General features: G+C 48.2%; 1 protein-coding gene and 1 long non-coding RNA gene across 7 annotated transcripts in view; one reads left to right on the forward strand and one right to left on the reverse strand.

The window, feature by feature from the left end:
• Nucleotides 1–20,627, forward strand: part of Farp1 (FERM, ARH/RhoGEF and pleckstrin domain protein 1) — a 238,217-nt gene that overhangs the window by 44,588 nt on the left and 173,002 nt on the right. For 4 of the 5 annotated variants that reach the window (XM_087585903.1, XM_087585905.1, XM_087585904.1 and 1 more), the window contains exon 2: nt 12,702–12,895. In XM_087585903.1, coding sequence (XP_087442029.1) covers nt 12,725–12,895 — 171 coding nt within the window. In that variant the 5' untranslated portion in view covers nt 12,702–12,724. 5 annotated transcript variants of the gene reach the window in all.
• LOC148001157 (uncharacterized) lies at nt 14,310–19,738 on the reverse strand. Of its 2 annotated transcripts, XR_015639082.1 has the most exons (4): nt 19,254–19,738; nt 18,494–18,596; nt 17,177–17,283; nt 14,310–16,340 (listed from the first exon to the last, which is right to left on the reverse strand). It is a non-coding gene; the product is annotated as an uncharacterized LOC148001157 (long non-coding RNA). The 2 variants fall into 2 exon arrangements; XR_015639081.1 differs by lacking the exon at nt 17,177–17,283 and having other exon boundaries at nt 19,254–19,338.

Genomic DNA, 20,627 nt, shown 5'->3' on the forward strand with positions numbered 1-20,627 from the left:
AGCGTCTTAGAGATCATAAGCAGTATGTAAGGTTTTTATTGAATACTTCTTTATTAAATAATAAGGCTGGCGGGACTGTGCCGGCTTGGTCTAGAAACAAATGCTGCTTTGTGGCTTATTAGAGGAAGTAGCTGGAATGCTTTCTTGTTGTTGTTTACTCCAGACACTTGTAGTTAGTTACTAAGCCTCCCATTTTCCCACGAACTGAAGGAGACACGTTATCTCCTGGGGCCTCTGAGATAAGCTCAATTACCTGACAGGTCCAGACAGTTAAAAATCCTGCTGGGAGCCAGATGGGAGCTGGACAACTAGAACTGATAGTGAATATCTATCCTGGACCCTGAGGCTTCGCCTGTCACTGCCAACCTCAGGTTGACCCTGCCTTCTTGCTTCCTTCCACTTTGACTGGAAAGGTTCTCAGAATAACCCAAAACCTGGGAGCAGCATTGATGTCCTCCAGAAGGGTGGCGAAACAGGCAGCACACCCATTCAGTGGAAAGTTAGTTACTTGGCCATGGAAAGAAAGGAGCTGTCCAGAAAGGTGTCACACACACCTTAAAACCATGAGGCTTAGGTGAGAGGGCCCCCACGGTGGTCTGAATGACAGTGGCACCATAGGCTCATTTAGTTGCGTGCCAGGCGAACAGTTGTTGGAGGAGGTGTGTCACTGGAGGAAGGTTTTGAGGTCTCAAAAACCCCCCACCAGGCTCTCTGCCTGCTGCCTGCGGATTAGGATATACAGCTGTCCCCTGCTTCTCCGTCACCGCGCCTGCTTCTGTGCAAGCTATGCTTCCACCATGGGGATGATGGACTAAGCCTCTGAAACTCTAAGCAGTCCCCCAATTAAATGCCTTCATTTCTCAGACTTGCCTGGGGTGTGGTGTCTCTTCACATGGGTTGAACAGTGACACAGGCTACAGACTATATCATTCTGATCTATGCTGATCTAGAGAAGACAAAATGACAGAGGCAGAGTGGTCGTCTGGGTCAAGACTGAGGAAAGAAGCATCAGTACATGGAGGACAGAGGTTTGGGCACAGTCTTCTGAATGTCACCGCAGTGGTGGCTTTGCTGTTCAGTCAGCAAACCTGTGAGGTCTGTGGCATAAATACGAGCCCCCAAGGCTAGTGACATACCTTAGTTATAATAATCACATCGGTCCGTCGGTCCCCTGTCACAGGGGTACCCCCACACTCATGCAAGATGCGAACAGACGTGAAGCCATGTGAAGAGAGAGGGAGTGTGGGAAAATGCTCCTGACTGTTCAGCCTTCCGAAACAACTGCTATGAAAAAATAAGTCTCGTCATTAAGTATAGAGTAAGCGTCATTAAGTATAGAGTAGGCATCATTAAGTATAGAGTAAGAGGCTGGTGTCCATGCCTGTCTGCGGCCTCCATCTCTCAGGGCGGGAACACATGGCATCCTAGAGCGCAGGGATGTTTTCTAGTCTTTGTCCTCAGTTCCTGATGCGTCGCCTCTTCTACCCCCTTTTCTTTCCCTGCCTCTGCTCACCAGGATCTACCAGGATTGTCCCTGTTCTGTGTTGCTCGCTTAATAAAGACCGCTGAACACAGAAATCTGCGTATGACCCACTCCGGCCACCTGCTACCACTGATAATACTAAAAAAAAATGTGTTTCTCCCTTTCTACTTTCCAATATAGCATCTCCTGTGTAGCCCAGGGTGGCCTCCGATTCATAACATTCCTGTGACCGCCTCTCAGGCTCCGGAATTACAGGAATTGCACCCCCATATCCACCCCGTTCCCCTGTTTTTAAGGTCCAGCTCAGGATGCAGTTCCTCAGCCTGTCTAAGACTTGAGAATTCAAGGACTGCACCCCATCTAGAGTAAACTGCGGGCTCCAGCAGTTAGCTCAGAGTGCCTGCTCTCTCCTCGTGGGCCCTCTCTCCACCTTCATCAGGGTAGAGCCATCTGGTTTGAAGTCACTGTTTCCCATCCCTCAGAGTGGAAAGTGCAGTTGCTCTGGTGCAGGGGCCTGCAGATGCCTGCTAATGGTGGTGAGCTCTGTCCTTGAGACATTGAGTGACAACATGCCTTAGACAGGAGTAGCCGTCTCTGTAGATGACGAGTGAGTAAATCAGGTGACAGGCTTTGCCTTTAAGGTGGGCTGGGTAGCATGGCAGGCTCTGGTGTTTGGAGATGCTGACCTGTGCCGGTTAGGAAGAGAACCTTTCTTTGGCCAGTGGCTGTGATTAAGGAGGGCAAGTTTGGCTCAGTTTAAGAAATATACCCAGTTATAGTTCTGGAGCACTGTTCTTATGACATGAGTGGGGTCGGCAAGTAATTGATTCCCTCACCGGAGTCCACCTTCACCTGATATCTTTTTCGCTGTGGCTGTCCTGGTTAGTTTTGTCAAGTTGACACAGTTATAGAGTCATCTGGGAAGAGACATCTCCATCAGACTAACCTGTAGACGAATCTTTAGGGGCGTTTTCTTGATTAATGATTGATGGGAGAGGGTCCAGCTATAGGAGGTGTCTGTCACCCATGGGCAGTGGTCCTGGGGCATAGAAGAGTTTGTCTCGGAGAGCAAGCCTGTAGGCAACATTCCTCCGTGGTCTCTGACAGTCCCTGCCTCCAGGTTCCTGCCTTGGATTCCTGCCCTGACTTCCGTCATGAGAGATCTGTGAGATGAAGTGAACTCTTTTGCCCTCAAGTTGCTTTTGGTCATGGTGTTTGATCTTTTCAGTAGAAAGCCGACTAGGATACGGGCCTTCTTACTTGCCTGTAAAACAGAGGCTGAAGTAATGCAGACAGTCAGCATCTGCCGCGGACGGTCATCAAAGGTTGAGTTATTGCTATTTTCCCTGTCCTGGTTTCTTGGTTACCTACGGGGATAAAGGAACTTTTGTTTCCCAGTTGCATTTTGTCATTGCAGGAAATATGCTCACCCAGATCAGTCAGGGTGTAAGCAAAGGTAGCGTCTCTGTTGAGAGAGGTTGCAGTATGAATTGAAAATTGATTGGTGGGAGTTGGGCCCTTTTCTTGCCAAGAGCTGTTGGAAACATTGTATTCAGTGAGTGGGAGTTTCCCAGACCCGAGTGCTGAGCTCCTAGGTAAGTGGACAGTTTGCTTAGCGTTGTTAATGGACTTACACAGTCTGTCCACGCCACCCTCCTGGAACCTTTTAAGTCAGAATGATTCCAAACTCACCTGTGAGGTGGAACATGCCTCTCACCACAGCACATTGGGGTATGTGGGAGACAGGCGGGAAGATGGGGAGTTCAAGGTCATTGTCAGTTGTGTAATGAATTCCAAGAGGAACAAAAAAAAAATTAAAACAGTGATTCCCAGACTAGGTGTGCATCAGCACAACCAAAGACTTCTTAAAACACAGGTTGTGGGGTCCTGGCTGAGGTGGAGAGCCAGAGGTGAGGAGATGGGGAGGGACTGCAGGAAGGAGGTGAGCATGGGCTCCACTCACCTTCACCCAGTGGGCTAAACAATAAGTTTATGTAGAACCAAGGAGAATAGTGGGACGAGAGGCTGCACATACTGACATGGTACTCGGCGCTGATTAAAATCAGGTTTTTTAGTTTAGGACCCAGTGAGGACTGAACTTTTGGATTTTATTTTCCTTTCCTGGAGTGGGAGTTGGGGTGTGTGTGTGCTGGAGACCCAAAATTGGATTTCTGAAGCTCCAAGTGTAAAAATACTAAAAATAAAGAAATACCCCTCTTATTTAGTTAGATGTCTTCTCTAGATATTTCTTAGAAGTATTTAATTAAGAAACATTTTTGTCTCCCTGAGATGGTCTCGAGTGCTACAGAATAATGGTGTAGCTGGGGGTGACACCTTGAACTTCTGATTCTCTGGCTTCTCCTGAGTGTGGGAGGTAGAGGTCTGCACCCGATGCCTGGCTGAAGACACTGTAATGTTCCTATAGGTACTTAGTGTTTACTGTGGTAGGTGAGGAAGGCTGGAGACTCGATTACAGTTGAGTTTTCTTAGCTCTCCATCCCCTCCCAGGAATAGAACACCAAGCTGAGAGATGACCCTGTCCTTGGACAATCATCAGGTCTGAGCCACCCTCCCTTTTCAACCACCTAGGTGACATAAAACGGTTTCTTTTGCCAAAAATACAACCAACCAGTCAACCTCTGCTGCTGCAAAGGCTTCTGCTGAGCTCTCTCAGAACCCCTTATCAGTGGGCTCCCTTGGTGCCGTCTCTGGCAGGCAGAGGTCTGGTTTGTCTCTATTTTCCCCTCTCCTGGGGCCTGGTGACAGGGGCCAGGAACACAAGGTGTCTTTGTCCTGGAGGTTTCTGCTCCCACAGGCAGAGCAGATGAACTGAGCTGTTGGGGACTGGTCACACACCCTTTGTCCTTTGCGCTCCCAGGTGTTTGACACACTTGACTTTCATCCCCACGGTATGGCACATGCACACTCCTTTGCTCTGCATGTGTGGCATCGGGAAATGTTCCAAGGACACCAGGTGGCAGCGTCTCTGTGCCAGCCTGTCTTCCTCCAGGGTCTCACCTGTGAGTAACAATGCGGGGTGTGGGTTGCCTTTTTTGTAAGCTGGTACATTTGGTAAGCGTACATTTAAAACCGGAAGGGGAATACTGTTGTGCGCACAGTGACTCTTTGTCACTCGTCTTGGTGGTGAGGTGTCCCTTTTCGCCGATTACATTTCAGTAGATTTATGATCTAGATAGGGCTGGAATCCTCACGCAGTGGGACTCGGAGAGGGACAATTACCTACTTACACCCTAATAGGTAATAGACCTGTGGGGTATAATTTTGCAGAAGCGGATTTTTATTGTTTTTATTAATTCGTGTGGTCAGAGGTCAGCTCTCTTCTACCATGTGGGCACCTTGGAAGAGACAATTTGTCAGGCTTGTGAGCAAAGCACCTTTATCTGATAAACCATATCATTGGCCTGACCCTGAGGTATTCTGTGTATGGTGTGTGTGTGTGTGTGTGTGTGTGTGTGTGTGTGTGTGTGTGTGTAGAGAGAGAGAGAGAGAGAGAGAGAGAGAGAGAGAGGAGGGAGAGAGGGAGAGACAGGAGAGAGAGAGAGATAGATAGAGAGAGAGATAGAGAGATATGTGTGTTGTGTATTTGTGTGCATGTGGGCACTCATGTTAGGCTCCAGTGGGACTCCAGTGTCTTCCTCTATTGCTCTAGACCAGTGGTTTTCAACCTTACTAATACTGTGGCCCTTTAATACAGTTCCTCATGTTGTGGTGACCTTTAACCACAAAATTATATTTTTTGCTACTTTGTAACTATAACTTTGTTACTGTTTTGAACTCTAATATACACATCTGTGTTTTTCGATGGTCTTAGGGGGCCTTCCGGTTTAGAAATGCTACTCTATACCGTAGCTTTTTGAGGCAAGGTCTGTGGCTGAACCTGAGGCCTGCTGTTTTGTCTACTTGGCTCTTGTCTCCCCACTCCATTTCCTACCCAATGCTGTGGTTACAGATAGGTACTCCTGTGCCTGGATTTTATGTGGGGGACCCAAACTCAGGTTCTCCAGTTTCTGTAGCAAGCATTCTTACCCACCGACTCATCTCCCCAGATCCCTCTAGTACACAAAATTTTGAAAAGGTGCTCAATGAAGAACTAGGCTTGAGTTCTCCTGGTGTTAGCCTTTACCAGGTAGGTGCCATGATGCAGCAGCCTGCTTCCTGATGCCTGTCTTTCTATCCTCCTAGAGGGTTCTGTGTCCGTAGGCCCCACCACAGACTGTTTGCTGGTTTGGATGTAAAAGGCTTATGCATTTGCACACTTGGCATTATCTCATGGTGTTATCTCTAGATAATGCTCTTGTTTTAGACAGTCGTAGCACTGGCTACACTGGCCAGCACTGGCTGGACGGTGAAGTTGCTGAGGAGTGGGCCTGGAATGTTATAGCCGGCCTGCCTTCCTGTTCCCGTCTCTCTGGTACCTGCTAGACAGAAGCAAGCAGTCTTGCATTCTCCATACCACCGTTGCCTGGAGCTGTTCGTGTCTACCTGCCTTCCTGCCGGCATGGACTGTACCCTCAAACAGGAGCCCAAATAAATGTTCCCTGAACTCACTTCAAGTCTGGTATTGGGTCACAGTGACAAGGAGAGTGGTGAACACCGCCCCCCTCCAGAATCACTCATCTGTCCATACCCTTCCACTCTTCCCGTACCCCTTAACTCAGACCTTTATGTACAATCCAAAGGTCTATTCTGTGACCTTTACCCCATAGGACTCATCTGTTGCTCCAGAAAAATCTAATCTCCCTGTGATCTTTTTCTCAACCCGTGCTCCCCATCCTCACCCTAGCAACCTGTTTTTAGTGATTATCCTAGGAATAAACCATTTCTCCGTATTCTGAGAATTTTTTTTTCTTGTACCAAAGGTAGTGAGCCTGAAAAGGGCCCATAATCTCTGAATCTTGCCTTCTCCCTCTGTGCCAGTCAGCCAGTCTCTTCACATAGTGAGGTCATGCTCCCACCTACGTCAGGGCTAAAAGACAGAGGCCATTTCGACCACGTAGGTTCATTAGCCTAGTCTTGGGTTCCAGCACATCCCTTTTGCAGAAAGAAATTGCCCCACGGAGTTACTTTTGGGCTGTTTGTGTGCCCCTGGGGTTCTATTCCCAGCAGAATGGACTGAGAAGTAGCTGTTTGCAGGATCCTTTTGTCACAGCCCAGAGGCCTGTGCCGGAGGAAGAGGAGTCCTTGTGATGGGTGGCTGTGTTTGCACATGTGGGTGTGTAACCTCGCAGCCTTTGTCTTTTTAGGGAAATAGAACCATGTGTGCATTGTCATTTGCCTCTGGTGTCTTTCACGTTGTAAAACATTTTTTTGAGGGGTAGGGGCTCATCCACATCATCTTATGAGTTAAGACTGACACTCTTGGTGCTGACTAATGTTCCCTTGTGTGATGTGCTACATTTTTGTTTCTGTACTGAGATAGCCAAAGGGCATTTGGGCCCATACATCCATCTGCATGTCTGTCCATCTGTCCATACGTCCACCTGTCTGTCCATCTATCTGTCCATCTGTCCATACATCCATCTGTCCAGACATCTACTCATCTGTCTGTCCACCTGTCCATCCATCCATTCCATCCATCTGTCCATCCGTCTGTCTATCCATATGTCCATCCATCCATTTATCTGTCCAACCTACCCATCTGTCCATCCTTCTGCCCATCCATTATCTTCCATTTGGCATGGGGTAATGCCCTAGGAGTAAATTTTCTTAGTTATTGGAGCAAGTCTTTAAGGGTTTGGATACTAACTTTTTGGTCAAACTTTTAGAAAGTTTCCAGAATGTTCTTCATGCTACACTACCCTTATTCCCACTGGCCATGGGCAGTCTAGGGAATTACATTCTTGATGATATTTATTATTGCCTTTAAAAGATTACAGCCATTCTAGTGGATATGAGCCATGTCCTGTAGTGGGTGTGCCTAGTCACCCGTCTGTACGTCTCTGAAGACAGAGCCTGTTGCAGTTTTAAAATGGAGTTTCTGCTGTTTTTGGTTTCTCCACTCTCTGCTAAGTCTTCGGCTTTATTATTTTTACGTTTGCAGGAGTTATGGTGTCTTACAGCCACTGCAGTTGTCTAGCCTTTCTCTAGAATATAAATAACTTTTAACTGGTTGTTGTTGTTGTTGTGTCTGACTACTTCTGGTTTCCCTGCAGTTTATCTTCCAGTCGTTTCTTTTAAAAGACTCCCGAGTCATACTCCTCAGAATTCTCACCCATTGATCACATCTGGCTGCTTACATTTGGGTGGACCTTTGCCCTGGCTTAACGTTTGAGCCTTCGAATGTTTGGGAATATTTCAGTGCTTTGTCTCGTTCCATTCTGGAAGACCCATGAAGTGTCTTGGTAGTGGTTTGTCTATTAGCAGGATATGATAACACTTTTTAAAAGGATTTTTAAATTTTCTGTTGTATTTATTTGGTTGTGTGCTTGAGGGTCGGCACAGACATGCTGTGGCATGATTTCTGAAGTGGGTCCCGGGGACTGAACCTGGGTCCTAAGCCTTGGTGACAGTCTCCGATTCCCCACTGTGCATTTTTAATTATGAAAACTTATCTTTAGTTTCTGGAATGTTTTCCTAAACCCTGCACTAAACAATTTCTTTTCTTTCTTTCTCCTTTTCTTTCTCTTCTTCTGTTTTAACCATCTTCCCTTTTCCAAGTCTTCAGGGGCATGCAGATCATGTCTCTGTTGTCTGTGACTAACCTCCCTGTGCTGAAGTTACACATCAGGACAAATTTGAATCTATAGCTCCTGGCGTTTCTGCTATGGGTGATATCCTGACATTTGGTGTGCTATCTTTTGTTTGTTTTTGTCATTTTGAGATACTGTCTTGCTGGCTTTAGATTTCCCTTGCTTCAGGCTCCCAAGGGTGGAATTGTAGGTATTCACAGCCCTGCCCCTTGTTTGCCTGGTCCTCACCTTGGTTGTTAGAGGAGGTCGTTTGTTTGTTTGTTTGTTTGTTTGTTTGTTTGTTTGTTTTTTATCAGCTAGCTATTTGTGGGATTCTCACCCAGGAGACTCAGAGGGCTCTGCCCTGCTAGTGTGGCTTCTTATGACTTGGATGAAGCCTGGCCCTGTTTCTCCTGCCGATTCTGCCTTCCCCTGGCCTCTGCATCAGGTGTTCCCTCCATGTGACTTGCTCGTGGGGTAACTCATTCCATCCTACCTGTACCCTGAGAAGCTGCTCTGCACATCTGCCCCGGTCATTCTGAGAACGCCACTGTTGGTTTGTAGCCAGGGGCGGTCTGTGTGTCTCGGAGAACCCAGCTGTATATTGGCGTGAGCTCGCATCTCCTCTGTCTGACCTTTACTTGCGTCTCCTTGGGAGCCCAGATGTCTTCTCATCTCGGGGAAGGAGTGTACAATTTTGTGTTGAGCTCCTTATTGCTTTTGGGTAAATTCCAAGGGTAACTCTTTAAGCGGGGATACTGTGACCCGGCGCTCCAGTCTGTCATCATTTCTCTGCCAGATAAAAAAGTGCGTTTCTTTACACTGTTGAAGTAACGTTTCGAGGAGCGGGAAGAGTAAAGTTGCTTTGTAAGCTCCTTACGTAGGTGCAGAATGCCTATGGTACTGGTAACCTGTTCTTCCTGTTGACTGTTCTTCAGGCATCCAGGGGGTGAGGGTTGGCAGAGGTGAACAGGGCCCAGGTTAACGCTGATGCACAGGTGGTTTTGGGTTGGTTAGGCGTGTGTGCTGCCAGAGTGTGTGCTTCTCCGTCACGCAACAGTTAGGGTTCTTGGTTTATGACTTGCCGGCATTCCTGTGCTGTTCCCTGAGCTTGCTTAAGCTGTGTCCCTTGAAGCTTTTGGCTGAGTTGACATGTGAATTCAACAGAGCTTTCTACTGTACCACGTAAGAAGAAAGCAAGTGTCACATCCTTTGGGAAATGACAATACTGGGAAGTAGTACAGGAATGGGGTCATTGAGGACTGTAAAGAAAGGAAGGTAAGATTCCAGGTCTCTTAGTCACTGACTTGTGGGGAGTTAGACCAAAGTGCTAGGAGAGTGAACATGCAGCTGAGGCTCTTGGGAAGAAAGATGGTCGGGCTGTACACACACACACACACATACACACACACACACACACACACACACACACACACACACACACGAGGCTGGGAATGGAGACGATGCACAAGACTACAAGTGTGGTCTGCTTTGAATGTTACATTTTTTTTTTAAAGATTTACACACATATATACATATATATATATATATATATATACATACATTACATACATACATACCATGTGGTTGCTGGGATTTGAACTCAGGTCCTCATGAAGAGCAGTCAGTGCTCTTAACCGCTGAGCCACTTCTCCAGCCCTACATTATTTTTAACAACAAGATGTCAAGGAACACATCTGTAGAAGTAGTTTTGCACGGTTTGTGGAGAGGATTTTGAGACCAGTTGACTTCATATTGAATCTATCAGCACCTACACTGGCTCATCAAGCACACATGGGTGTTCTGTCTTCTGCTCCCCAGAAGGCTGTGCTTAGAATTGTAGGTGAACAATCTAGTCTTGTCTCTCAACATGGTGAGTTGTGCCGCTAGAGTCTAGACCACACAACCAGGCGGGTTAAAGTAGGAACTTGGCGAATCTTTATTTGTGGCAGAGATTAGAAAGATGTCAGGTAACTGAGCCTAGTCTTAAGTGGGTGTGTGGGAAGGAGGGGGTAGCTCTGACTGAAAAAGCTGTCTGTTGCTGACCTTGCCCTGTCATGGGACCCAGACTGTCAGGGTGTATTAAAAATGAATAGCGGCCCCTCACGTTCCTGTGTGGGATGATGGAGGTGGGAGGGGCAGGAGGCAAGGCGATTCCTAGAATGTACTCACGTCCCATGCTGGTGGATGGCAGGCATTGGCTTTGAGAGCCTAGTGATCTGTGTCAGTGGTGGATGGGGCACTGCATTCTGGTCTGGTGTCTTTGGATCACTTCATGCCTGCTGTGAGAGCATGAAGGGTTTTACTGTGAAAAGACAAAGTTCTTGGGAAACTACTTGCCTCTACAGAAGAACAAAATGAGGCTTGCAAGATAACTGGCTGTTCCCAAGGACCCGAGGTGGAGTGTGCAGTATGTTTGAGGGGCATCAAATGCTGCCCCCAGCTCCACATCTGCTACCTTGTAATCCCACGATGCCCCCTTCTCGACTGACTCTGTCACTAACTGTCTCTGTACCCTCCATTCTTTGTGATTTCTTGTCCTCCTCTGGGATAAGTTACTCTTTTACTTTAGGGGTTCCACAGTCACTCTCTCTGTTCACACCTGTGACTTTTACTTGTAACAGTAAGGCAGACTACACCCAGGGCCTGTGTCCATCCCCACCTCCACGGAAGCCTGGGACAGGAGCACCCAGTTCCTCTGCCTGCCTTTTGCCCTGGCTTCCTGTTTCCCAGCATTCCAACCTCACCTGTTCTCCCAGCAGCTAGCCACGGGCAACACTGGGTTGGTTACTTAGTGTCAGGCAGTCTTCTATTTCCATTTCCGCTCTCCAGGTCACCACCTCATTTACGAGTTACTACAGTTGCTTTGAAGCTGGACTCTCCCCGCCTCCCCTCTCTTATTTCCATGACATTTGTCGTCTCATTTTTCTAAAGTTGTGTTTCTGTGGTGTTATTATTGTCCTTGTGGTTCAATGCTCCCTACAGGGAAACACTGTTCTCAGCTAGGCTTAGAGGGTCTCCATAGTCAGATTATAGCTCACTGTCAAAATTCATCTGTAACTTCTCAGCCTCCATTTACCCTCTCCTTCCAACTTGCTATCTTTTTCCTTTCTCCTCCCTCCCTCCCCCTTTCCCCCCTCCTTCCCTCCCTCTCTCCCTTCCCTTCTCCAGCAGCCCCTCCTCTATACTCCTGCAGTTCCCTGATCTGCTTGTGCTTAGCCTGTGAGCTCCAAGGATCCTCCAGCGCTTCTCCAGTGCTGGGGACGAGCCTGGTGAGTGCTTTACTAACAACCATCCTCCCAGGCCCACGCCATCTTAAATCTTCCCAAGATTTGCAGCCAAATGGTTCAGTTCTCCTTCTTCTGGGACGGAGGACCTCTCCCCACACCCCTTAACTGTTATATTTTGAGTTGACATTTTGTTCCTCTGTGCTCCGGTGACACGGGATCTGCAGCCATCGGGTAGTTGCCCGACTGATTCTCTGTCATTGAGCAGCCATCTTGAGCTCTGTCTTGTGCTAAATTGGGCCTCAGTAGGTACCGAAGTACAGAGAACACTTGAGATGAGGGCCTCTTTAGAGGGTTCCTTGTGCCATCAAGGGCAGGGTGGGGGTGGACATATGGCTGTCTCAGCCATATGGAGTGACTTTGGCTCAAACCATGAGCTCAGAATAGACAGCAGAACCCAAGAAGCTCTGTACCCAGTGTCCAGGAAGTGACATTTGAACTGATGTTTAAAGCCATTTAAGAATTTTCTAGGTGAAGGGAGAGTGTTCAAGCCTTGTTGCTGAGACCATACAGAGGAGGGGCAGAGGCAGGGTATCCTGAGAGAAGGGTAGGCTTTTATGGGAGGGAAGAGGATAGTTTGTTTTTAGGAAAATGGCCTTCATTGAAAGTTACAGTATGCACAGTGGCTTCTTGGGGAAGGTGCCTTGTTGGAGGTTTGGGGGGTGAGGAAGAAGCAAAGGGTGAAGTTCTCATCATCAAAAATGAACTTCAGGAATGGCAGGCAAAACCCCAGCGGGTTTCCCGTCTGGCGCATCTCATCTGAGTTTATTTCCTCGAGTGTCAGCTGGCGAGCCTCAGTGTGCGTTCTCCTCTCATCTTTAGAATGACCACATTCTTTACTATGTGACCAAGTCCCTACAGGATAATTAGTGGGTTTTAATGACAGAGCCCAGATCCCGTTTTCGTCTTCCTACCCGACTTTAAAGGTGTGGAAAGTCGAGCCTGGTTATTGGAGACTCAGAACTAGAGAACAACACAGCTGAGTCTACAGTGCGAATAATTAAGAGCTGACCATGGAGCTAGAATAAAATATACAGTATGCAGAAATGCAAAGGGACACGCAGGAAGGCACGAATGTGTAAATGTGACATTTCAGGTAGATACACAGAGGCTGTGTGGTGGGTACAAGGAGGCCTCTCTTACCTAGCTGCTGTAGTTTGGGGGAGACTCAAAGCAAGGAGAAAACACTGCAAGAAAAACCCCTTCTTCTGATACCTTTTTCTCTCTTATCGCTTCCTGCAGATCTTATATAAGCTACTTTCATCATGGGAGAAATAGAGCAGAAGCCCACCCCAGCATCACGTCTGGGGGCCCCAGAGAACTCGGGGATCAGCACCTTGGAACGAGGACAGAAACCACCGCCCACACCTTCAGGAAAACTTATGACTGTCAAAATCCAGATGCTGGACGACACCCAGGAAGCCTTTGAAGTTCCAGTAAGCCAGGGGTTGTGGTGGTGTCCAGGTGGGGTTGGGTAACTTGGAATGGTCATCAGTGGTACAGTGAAGTGAGGCACACCAGAGGGTCTGTGTGCTCAGGCATTCCACCCCTCTCTCTCTCCCAGTAGGCATCGCTGGACGTCAGAGCTGTACACGGGCCACCCATACACATAGGGACTTGGATGGCTTTGCTTGGAGCTTTCCTGTGGCTTCCCATACACAAACAGATGTAACCGAATGTGTGTTTTATGTATTATATCTATCATGCCTATATATGTGCCATGTATAACTGATCAGTATATATCAAGTTGTATAATTGCATCTAAAGATATGTAATATCTTAACGTTTGTGTTCAATGGAAGAGTGTTTCTCTAAGTGGGTTGCAGGAATTCCTTGATAGCACAGTCAGTTCTTGTCTCCCCACTGCACGTGTTGGATCCAGGTAAAGTCATCCTGAGAAAACCACCAGAACTCACTGCGTGGTATTTCCATGTGAGGAAATGGGAGAAAGTGAGCTCATGGCCTTCCTGTGTGGAGAGTTTCAAAAGCCGTGACCCACACTTTCCACAGGACAACTGTGAAACAAGAGCACCACCCCCACATCACAGGGGTGGGGAGCAGGGGAGTGTGTGTGTGTGTGTGTGTGTGTGTGTGTGTGTGTGTGTAACCATGGAGTGGGCAGAGTCCCAGTCCTTGGCTCCTCCTTTGGTCTCCTGGTCTGGGGCCAGGAGGGGGGTGGGGGAGAGGTTGGGGGACTGGAGGGGAGGGGAAGGAACCATGAAGCGGGCGGAGTCCCAGTCCTCGGCTCCTCCTTTCGTCATGGGGCGGGGGGGGGGGGCGGGGGCGGGAGAGGGGAACCATGGAGTGGGCGGAGTCCCAGTCCTCGGCTCCTCCTTTGGTCTCCTGGTCTGGGGCCAGGAGAGGGGTGGGGGAGAGGTTGGGGGGCTGGGGGGGAGGGGAAGGAACCATGGAGCGGGCGGAGTCCCAGTCCTCGGCTCCTCCTTTCCTCTGAGCCTCTGGGGCCCTCATGCTCTTTATTGAGAACTCTGCCTCAGTCTCTTCCCAGCCTCTTGCTCAAGTATCTCTTCCTAGAGATTAAGGTGTCAATTATGGTGCTGTAACCCATGGGGCCCCCAGACCCCAGACTGCACTTCTCAACTTCAGTCAGAGAGGCCTCGGCATACCTGTGTCTAATCTTTTCGGTTCTACCTTGACTGCCTGTGCCCGCATCAGTAGTCGGTGGTAGAGGGAGACAATCCGCCTTGAACTCGGGCCACGGCTCAGCCAGCCTTTGGAACACACCTGTTTTTACAGCGGAGGCAGTCCGTTCATTATTTCTGTTGGCGAGGGTGCCTGAAACTTAATAGTCGGCATTAACGGTGTAACCCATCATTTAATCATTTATGGGATATGATTCAGTAAATTATATTTATTCCACAGAACATTGTTCAGGGAGTGTGAATTAAGTGTCTCAGGGAAAGATAAACCTCAGAATGGCTGTGTTTAAAACTACCAATTTTTTTTTATCGCACATTGCGAAACGGCCTTTGAACCTTCTTAATTTTCTTGCTGAGGAATTCATCTTTCAAGGACTTGGCCTAGGACTTCATATTCCAGTGAACAAAGCCACTGCTAATTTCTGGCATTGGGGGAAAGCACCTGCCACCCGCTGAGAATTCTGCCTTCTGGAACCCTCCCTCTCCTTCCCGGTATTCTCTCCTCCTTGCCAGACTGGTTTGGTGAAGTATTCAGTTTCTCTTTCCCATTTGCCCCTGTAGAAGGCCAGGCTCCAGCGGCGCTCTCTGTTAAATGGTGTTCCTGTGCAGAATGCAGTAGAGAAACTATCAAATGCTGTGTTGTGCAGGCTGTGGGATCACTGTGCAGCCTCCAACGGTGGATCTTCCTAAGAGCAAAGGTCACAGCTCCACAGCCAGCTACCATCTGAGTAGAAATTGTGTCGGGACTGTGTAGTAATAGAATTGTATTTTCATCTTTTAAAATTATTTTGGGGACTGGAGTGATAGCTGGGCTACTTAAAAAAAAAAAAAAATACAAGCACAAGATCTGCCTGCCTTGGATTTCCAGAACCTATGTTTAAAAACAAAAATCCTGTCATGGCAATTAGTGTGCCCTCATAATCTCAGGGTTGGGGACCTGAAAACAAGTGAGTCCCTTGGCCTCACTGGCCATCCACTGTAGCCTGGTTGGTCAGTTCCTGGCCAGTGAGAGAGCCTGTCTCAAAATAAAGGCAGATGACCCTGAGGAGCACCGTGAGGCTCTTCTCTAGCCTTCATGCTCATTCCTGTTCAGGCACAGACACACAAACGTATTTACCTTCTTGTGTTTTAAGAGCTGTTCTGTCCACTTTTAACCCCTTTCTGTAAGGAGCCCTTCCTGTGTGCCCTTAATGGCCCTTCTACCCTGGGCAGGGCAGTGGCTTTATTTTCCCCTCTGCCTTTTCGCAGAATTCTTGGTTTGTACCCTAGTCAAGGTGGACCATTGCCTGGGGTAAAAAAAATTCCACTTTTTCTTCTACTGTTTCTCTTGTGCAACTTTCTTAACCTCTCAATATCTGCTTTCTCCCCCCCCCCCCAGAAAGTGAGGTAATAGTAAATACTGCTTGATGTTTTATGAAATTAAATAAAATGGCGTGTATAAGAAGCCTGCAGCTGTCCTGGTGCACCTTGGGAGTTTTGTAGAATTTGTGGCATTTATTTACCTGGCCGATGGCTTCTCAGGGTAGGGACCCGAATTGTGGTCTCCTTGCTCTCTCCCTCTCCCGTGTAACTGGGCGGATGATAGGGGCTCATTAGGTGTTTGCCAATCGAATGCTACAGTGAATTTATTTTACAATCAGAGTGCAGTACTTTTAATATGTCTCTTTCTGAGTTAGAGTGTGCCTTCTCGCCCACGGGCAACAGATGTTTTCCTTAAACTGGCTATAGTAGGACAGATGGATATCGGCATGTCTCTGGCTGGAACAGACTCTAAATCTCTGCCTTGTGCTCTTTAAGAGCAGCTAGAGCCCCTGGCCACCCTGCAGCTGGAAGCCATCAAGACTTGGTGGTGAGTCAGCCATCCCAGGGATGGGAAGGGCTGTGGCTCCAGGACTGATCTCGGAGACCAGACCATCTCCCCATAATTGCTTTACTATCTGTGCTTCAAAGCTCTTTGCTGAGAATTCACCAAGGCCATCTGACCTTGGAAGTGTCCTCCTCTCCCACAAGTGCAGGATGGAGCATCCTGTGGGAGCGTGTCCCCATTGCTCACAAGCCTTCGTCCTGCAGATGGGTAAGGGATGAAGCCACGAGTCTCTGCAGCTTCCTTTGGGGGTCAGTCTTCAGTGAACTCTTGTTCTAGGAATGAGTCTCCCGGGCCTGGTGTGTCGAAATACAGATGTCTGCAAGCAGTCATTTTAAATACAAGCTCCCTGACCAGCTCCTGCACAAGAAAGCAAACCATATTCTTGGTGGCGATCTATCATTCTTTTCTCTTTATTTCCTTCTTTCCTTCTCTCTCTCTCTCTCTCTCCCTTCTTTCTCTTTCTGCCCTTTCTTTCTCTTTCTTTCCTTCTCTCTTTCTCTCTCCTTCCTTTCTTCCCTTCCCTCTTTATCTCCTCTCTCTCTCTCTCTCTCTCACTCTCTCTCTCTCTCTCCTTTTTCTGTAGCCTTTAGAAACCTTTTAACAACAACAACAAAAAAGCCAGGACAGCAGACACCAGCCAGTCTTTTCCCACCCCTGGGGTTAGCTGGGCGAGCCTCTTCAATGTTGAACTTGGATGGTTTTTTTAGGTACTTCCTCTGCACATCGGAAAGTTCAAAACCAACATTTATAGGAAGTGCTTGCCGCCTGGTGTTTTATCGCCTTGATGTTGAAAACACTTCAAATAAGCCACACCTCAGGACTGATAACACCGCTTTCTCTTCTCGGGAGGCTTATAATGCACAGTGGGTCCCAGGTCTTAGGAAGCCTTAATGACATGTGAGTCACTGAGGAATCCTATCTCCCCCGACCCCTTAGACCACCTCTGTGAAGGTCCGTTTGTGTTTCATGTTCTCCTGGCCCTCTGGTGAACAAACTGCTCCACCAGGGAGGGTGCCTGGAGAAGCAGATGGCAGCCGCCCCCTGTGTTCAGCTCTTAGTGTTTGGTCTCAGACGAGAATATAGCAGGTGACAAGAAGATGCTGCGTGCCCATCCAGGACAGGAGTGGTGGTAGGCAGTGGAGAGAGTGCAGCCTCTCCAGTGGTCAGGGCGGGAAATCACCCTGGGCTTTTACCTGTATCATTTTCTCCTTGCTTTCCTTAGAAGCTGTGGTAGCTCTCAAAGTCTGCGTAGCTTGCCTCCTTTGCCTGAAGACTGTATGTGAAGTCAATATCTGGACTCCTGGGGGTCCAGGAGAGAAGAGAGTAGGAATCTCCCCTCAGGTTCTCCAGAACCTTTCTCGGCTTTGCTCTTTAGCTTCTGCTTTAGCCTATCAAGGAACACTCAGTTCGCTTGCCTGATTATGTGTGGCAGTAGAGGTGGGAGTGCCCCTGGGTCCTGACTCCTCCCCAGCAGTGTAGATCTCACAGTTACATGCAGACCAGCCTAAAAGGGAGGGGACTCACTGGCAGTGCCTTCTCAGGGTCACATCAAAGCCAGGGTGGCTTTGGCTCTGGTACTCAGGGCCCTCAGCTTAACTGTCTCCCTTCCCTTCTTGAGTTTCATGGATGCTGCTACTGTGATCCTGTTGGTGTGACCCTGCCTAGTCCTTTTAAAGACAGTATTTCATGGTACAGCTCTGAGTAGCCTGGAACCTCACCACTTAAGACAGGGTAGCCTTGAACTCCCGGAGATGCTCTCCCTCATCTTGCTCTAGTTTAATCTGTCAGGAGGGCAGACATTCCAGGCCTGGGCTGCTTGGTTATTGCCTCTCCCCCTCCCCGCTGGCCCACCCTGACCAGGCTCTGTCAGAGGGCAGTGTTCTCCTTCAGTGTTTATTCCCTTTATCTAATTAGCCTGGAAATCTCTGTCTCCCATCTGGCTCTGACTAAGAGTCTCTACACATCCCTGGTAACCAGACATCGTAGTTTTCTTGTCTGCAGAGTGAGGCATTGGGTCCAGGTGTAATACCTTATTCTCCCTTTCTGCCCTTGGAAGTTGGGATGTGCTGTTGGATGAAGCAGCCTTTTCTGGAATTCTCTGGCAAGATGGTAATCACTGTGGGACTATTACTATTATTGTTGATATTGTTTCTTTTGCTTTTGTTTCTGAGGCAGAGTCTAGCCTTGTAGCCCAGGCTAGCCTCAAATTCAAACCCTCTCTCTTACTTGCTTCCAAGATTACAGGTGTGTGCACCACTCCCTGGGGGTTATTAAAGCAAGATAGAACACGCGCAGTCTGATCAGATATGGCCATTGCTGTATACCTAGTGCGTTATGTAGAGAAGGACATGGGCTGGGAATAGGAGGCACAACATGTTTCATGGGTCTTGGAGATGCAGCTTAGGGGCGTCCGGTGGTTACCCTGCAGCTCACTGAACCCCTTGGCACTGGGAAAAAGGAGTCCGAACGAAATAACATATTTCCCAGTAACGCCTGGCTGATAAACTCACCATGTTTGTTGAAGCTGGAGACGACGCCCTCACACTTGCCTTTGACGTCACAGAAGAGACCACATCAAAAATGCTCTGCTCTTTTTGTTGGTAGCAGGATTGCCTAGGGTATTTTGGAGCCCTAATTAGGAACACTCTCAAGTCGAGCCTACAGTGATTAAATGGGGCTTTCATTTCCTTACCTTCGAGATGAAATGGGCTTTTCACTGCCCTGACCCTCGCAGAAACCTGGGCAAGTCATCAATGGAGACTTGTGCTTCCAGGCTGTCTGGCTTGGGGAAGGGTGATGCGGTCAAAATTGAAAAGGAACATTTTCTGTCCGTTCCTGAGAACCAGATCCGCTCACTCCGGCCAGCCGCTACTCCACTGTGCGTGCGGTCTGCAAGCCACCCTCTCCCGGCTGTCTCCCTTTTAGCCGCCCTCTCCACGAGATCCTCTAGGCGGTTTGTTACCACGCCTGACACACACATCATGCTCTGTGGGCCATTCCAGCATGGCACCACGACACGATAGCCCCAGTCATTCTGTAGCCTAGCACGGCTTCCAGAACTGAGACAGGTTGCCTCTCTGCCCGCCGGGAACTTTGTTCACATCCCCTGTAGCCCGATGAATCAAAGCTCTAAAAACTGGTAGTTTAACAATCAGATTTATATGTTAAATCTACAATCCATCCACACAATGAACTTACAACCAATTGATAAGGATATAAACTGCCCACCTAGATAAGATAAATTTGTCTACAGAAAACCACACCGGCTACCTTGGCAGTTCCGGACCACCCAGATCTGGGTCACCCTTCTCAGTCTTCATCTTGTTTCTTCCTTCTTCTCCTTCTCTCCCTCCCTACAAAAACTTTGTCCCCACCTTATTTTTTTACTGTCCAGTTATGGCTTTGATCTAACTTGTGCCAGCCCTCACCTGCACAATGACATCAGCCTACAGAAGGGCAGGGTTTTAAAGCCATCTTCCTGATCCTTGGGCTCTGTCAAAGGGAAAAGCAGACGTTTGTCCTCTCGGAATGCTCAACGTCTCATCTTTGTGGCCCTGTGGGTTTTTTTTTTCTGAGAAAACCGAGGCTGGACATTAATTAAATCAAGCCGTTTTTGCCTTTTTATAAAAAGTTTTCATGGAGTTCCTGCTTCCATTTTCTATCAGCAGTCTTAGGGAATGAGGCCCGTTGGACCTGGTTTCCTCATGGAGATGAAGTACACCTGTGTGTGGACGCGCCCTGCCCGGCTTTGCAGTGTTCTCCGGCTTGCCTGGAGGAACAGGATAGACCTGCATAAACTTTAATTGGCTCTTTAAAGCCAAGGCCCGGAGCACACACTGCCTCTTAATCGTTAGCCCTCGGTGAGAACAAGTGCAGGGAGTTTCACGTGTCCGCTGGTCTCTTAAAAACAAGCCAGTCATTTCCCTCTGCATGTTCGTGTTGCTTTTGGCTCTTTAGCCAACTTTCTGGAATAGTCCTGAAGTCCGTTCCACTCTGCCTGGTCGTTTCTGTGCATTATTTAACGTAGGATGATAAATGGGGCATGTCTGGGTCTAGCCTCCTGAGGTTAAATGGAAAGGCCATTTTAATGGAGGGAAAAAAATGTTTTTTTTTCTTTCATAAATCATTCCTGATAAATACTGTTAACTTTCGCCTCTGGCTCCTTAGAAGCAAAAAGCCGAGTTTAAGCCCGGGATGCTTGCGACTGCTTTGCTCAGCTTTACTGACTCTCGTGGTGATCAAAGCCGTCCTCAGCCACACCACTCAGGAATGCAGCCCGATCACAGCTGTTTGCTATTTTCTCCCTAAACTTACTCAGGAGAAGCTAATAAATAAAAGGAAGAGGCCGCAGTTAAAGAGTGTCCACCTCTGACATGAAAATGAGCCACAGTAGGAAATTTAGAAGTTGTTTTTCCCCCCTTCTCCTTGCTTTGAAAGGAAATAATTTTTCTTAGCTCCATCTAAGAAGGTCGAGGGAGAGAGGGATGCAGAGGCCTAGGTCCTCCTGACAGCTCGCTGGCTGTGTGGCCGACTTTACCACAGAGTTTACATGCTCAAATGGAGCCTCTCCTGGAGAGGTAGTGTTGCAGAGTACCCATGCTGCTCTCGGGGAGGGAAGCCTGATCCTGCTTGCTGTAAGTGGAC

This window comes from Rattus norvegicus, chromosome 15, assembly GCF_021556685.1.
Source record: "Rattus norvegicus strain SHRSP/BbbUtx chromosome 15, alternate assembly SHRSP_T2T, whole genome shotgun sequence".
NCBI lineage: Eukaryota > Metazoa > Chordata > Mammalia > Rodentia > Muridae > Rattus > Rattus norvegicus.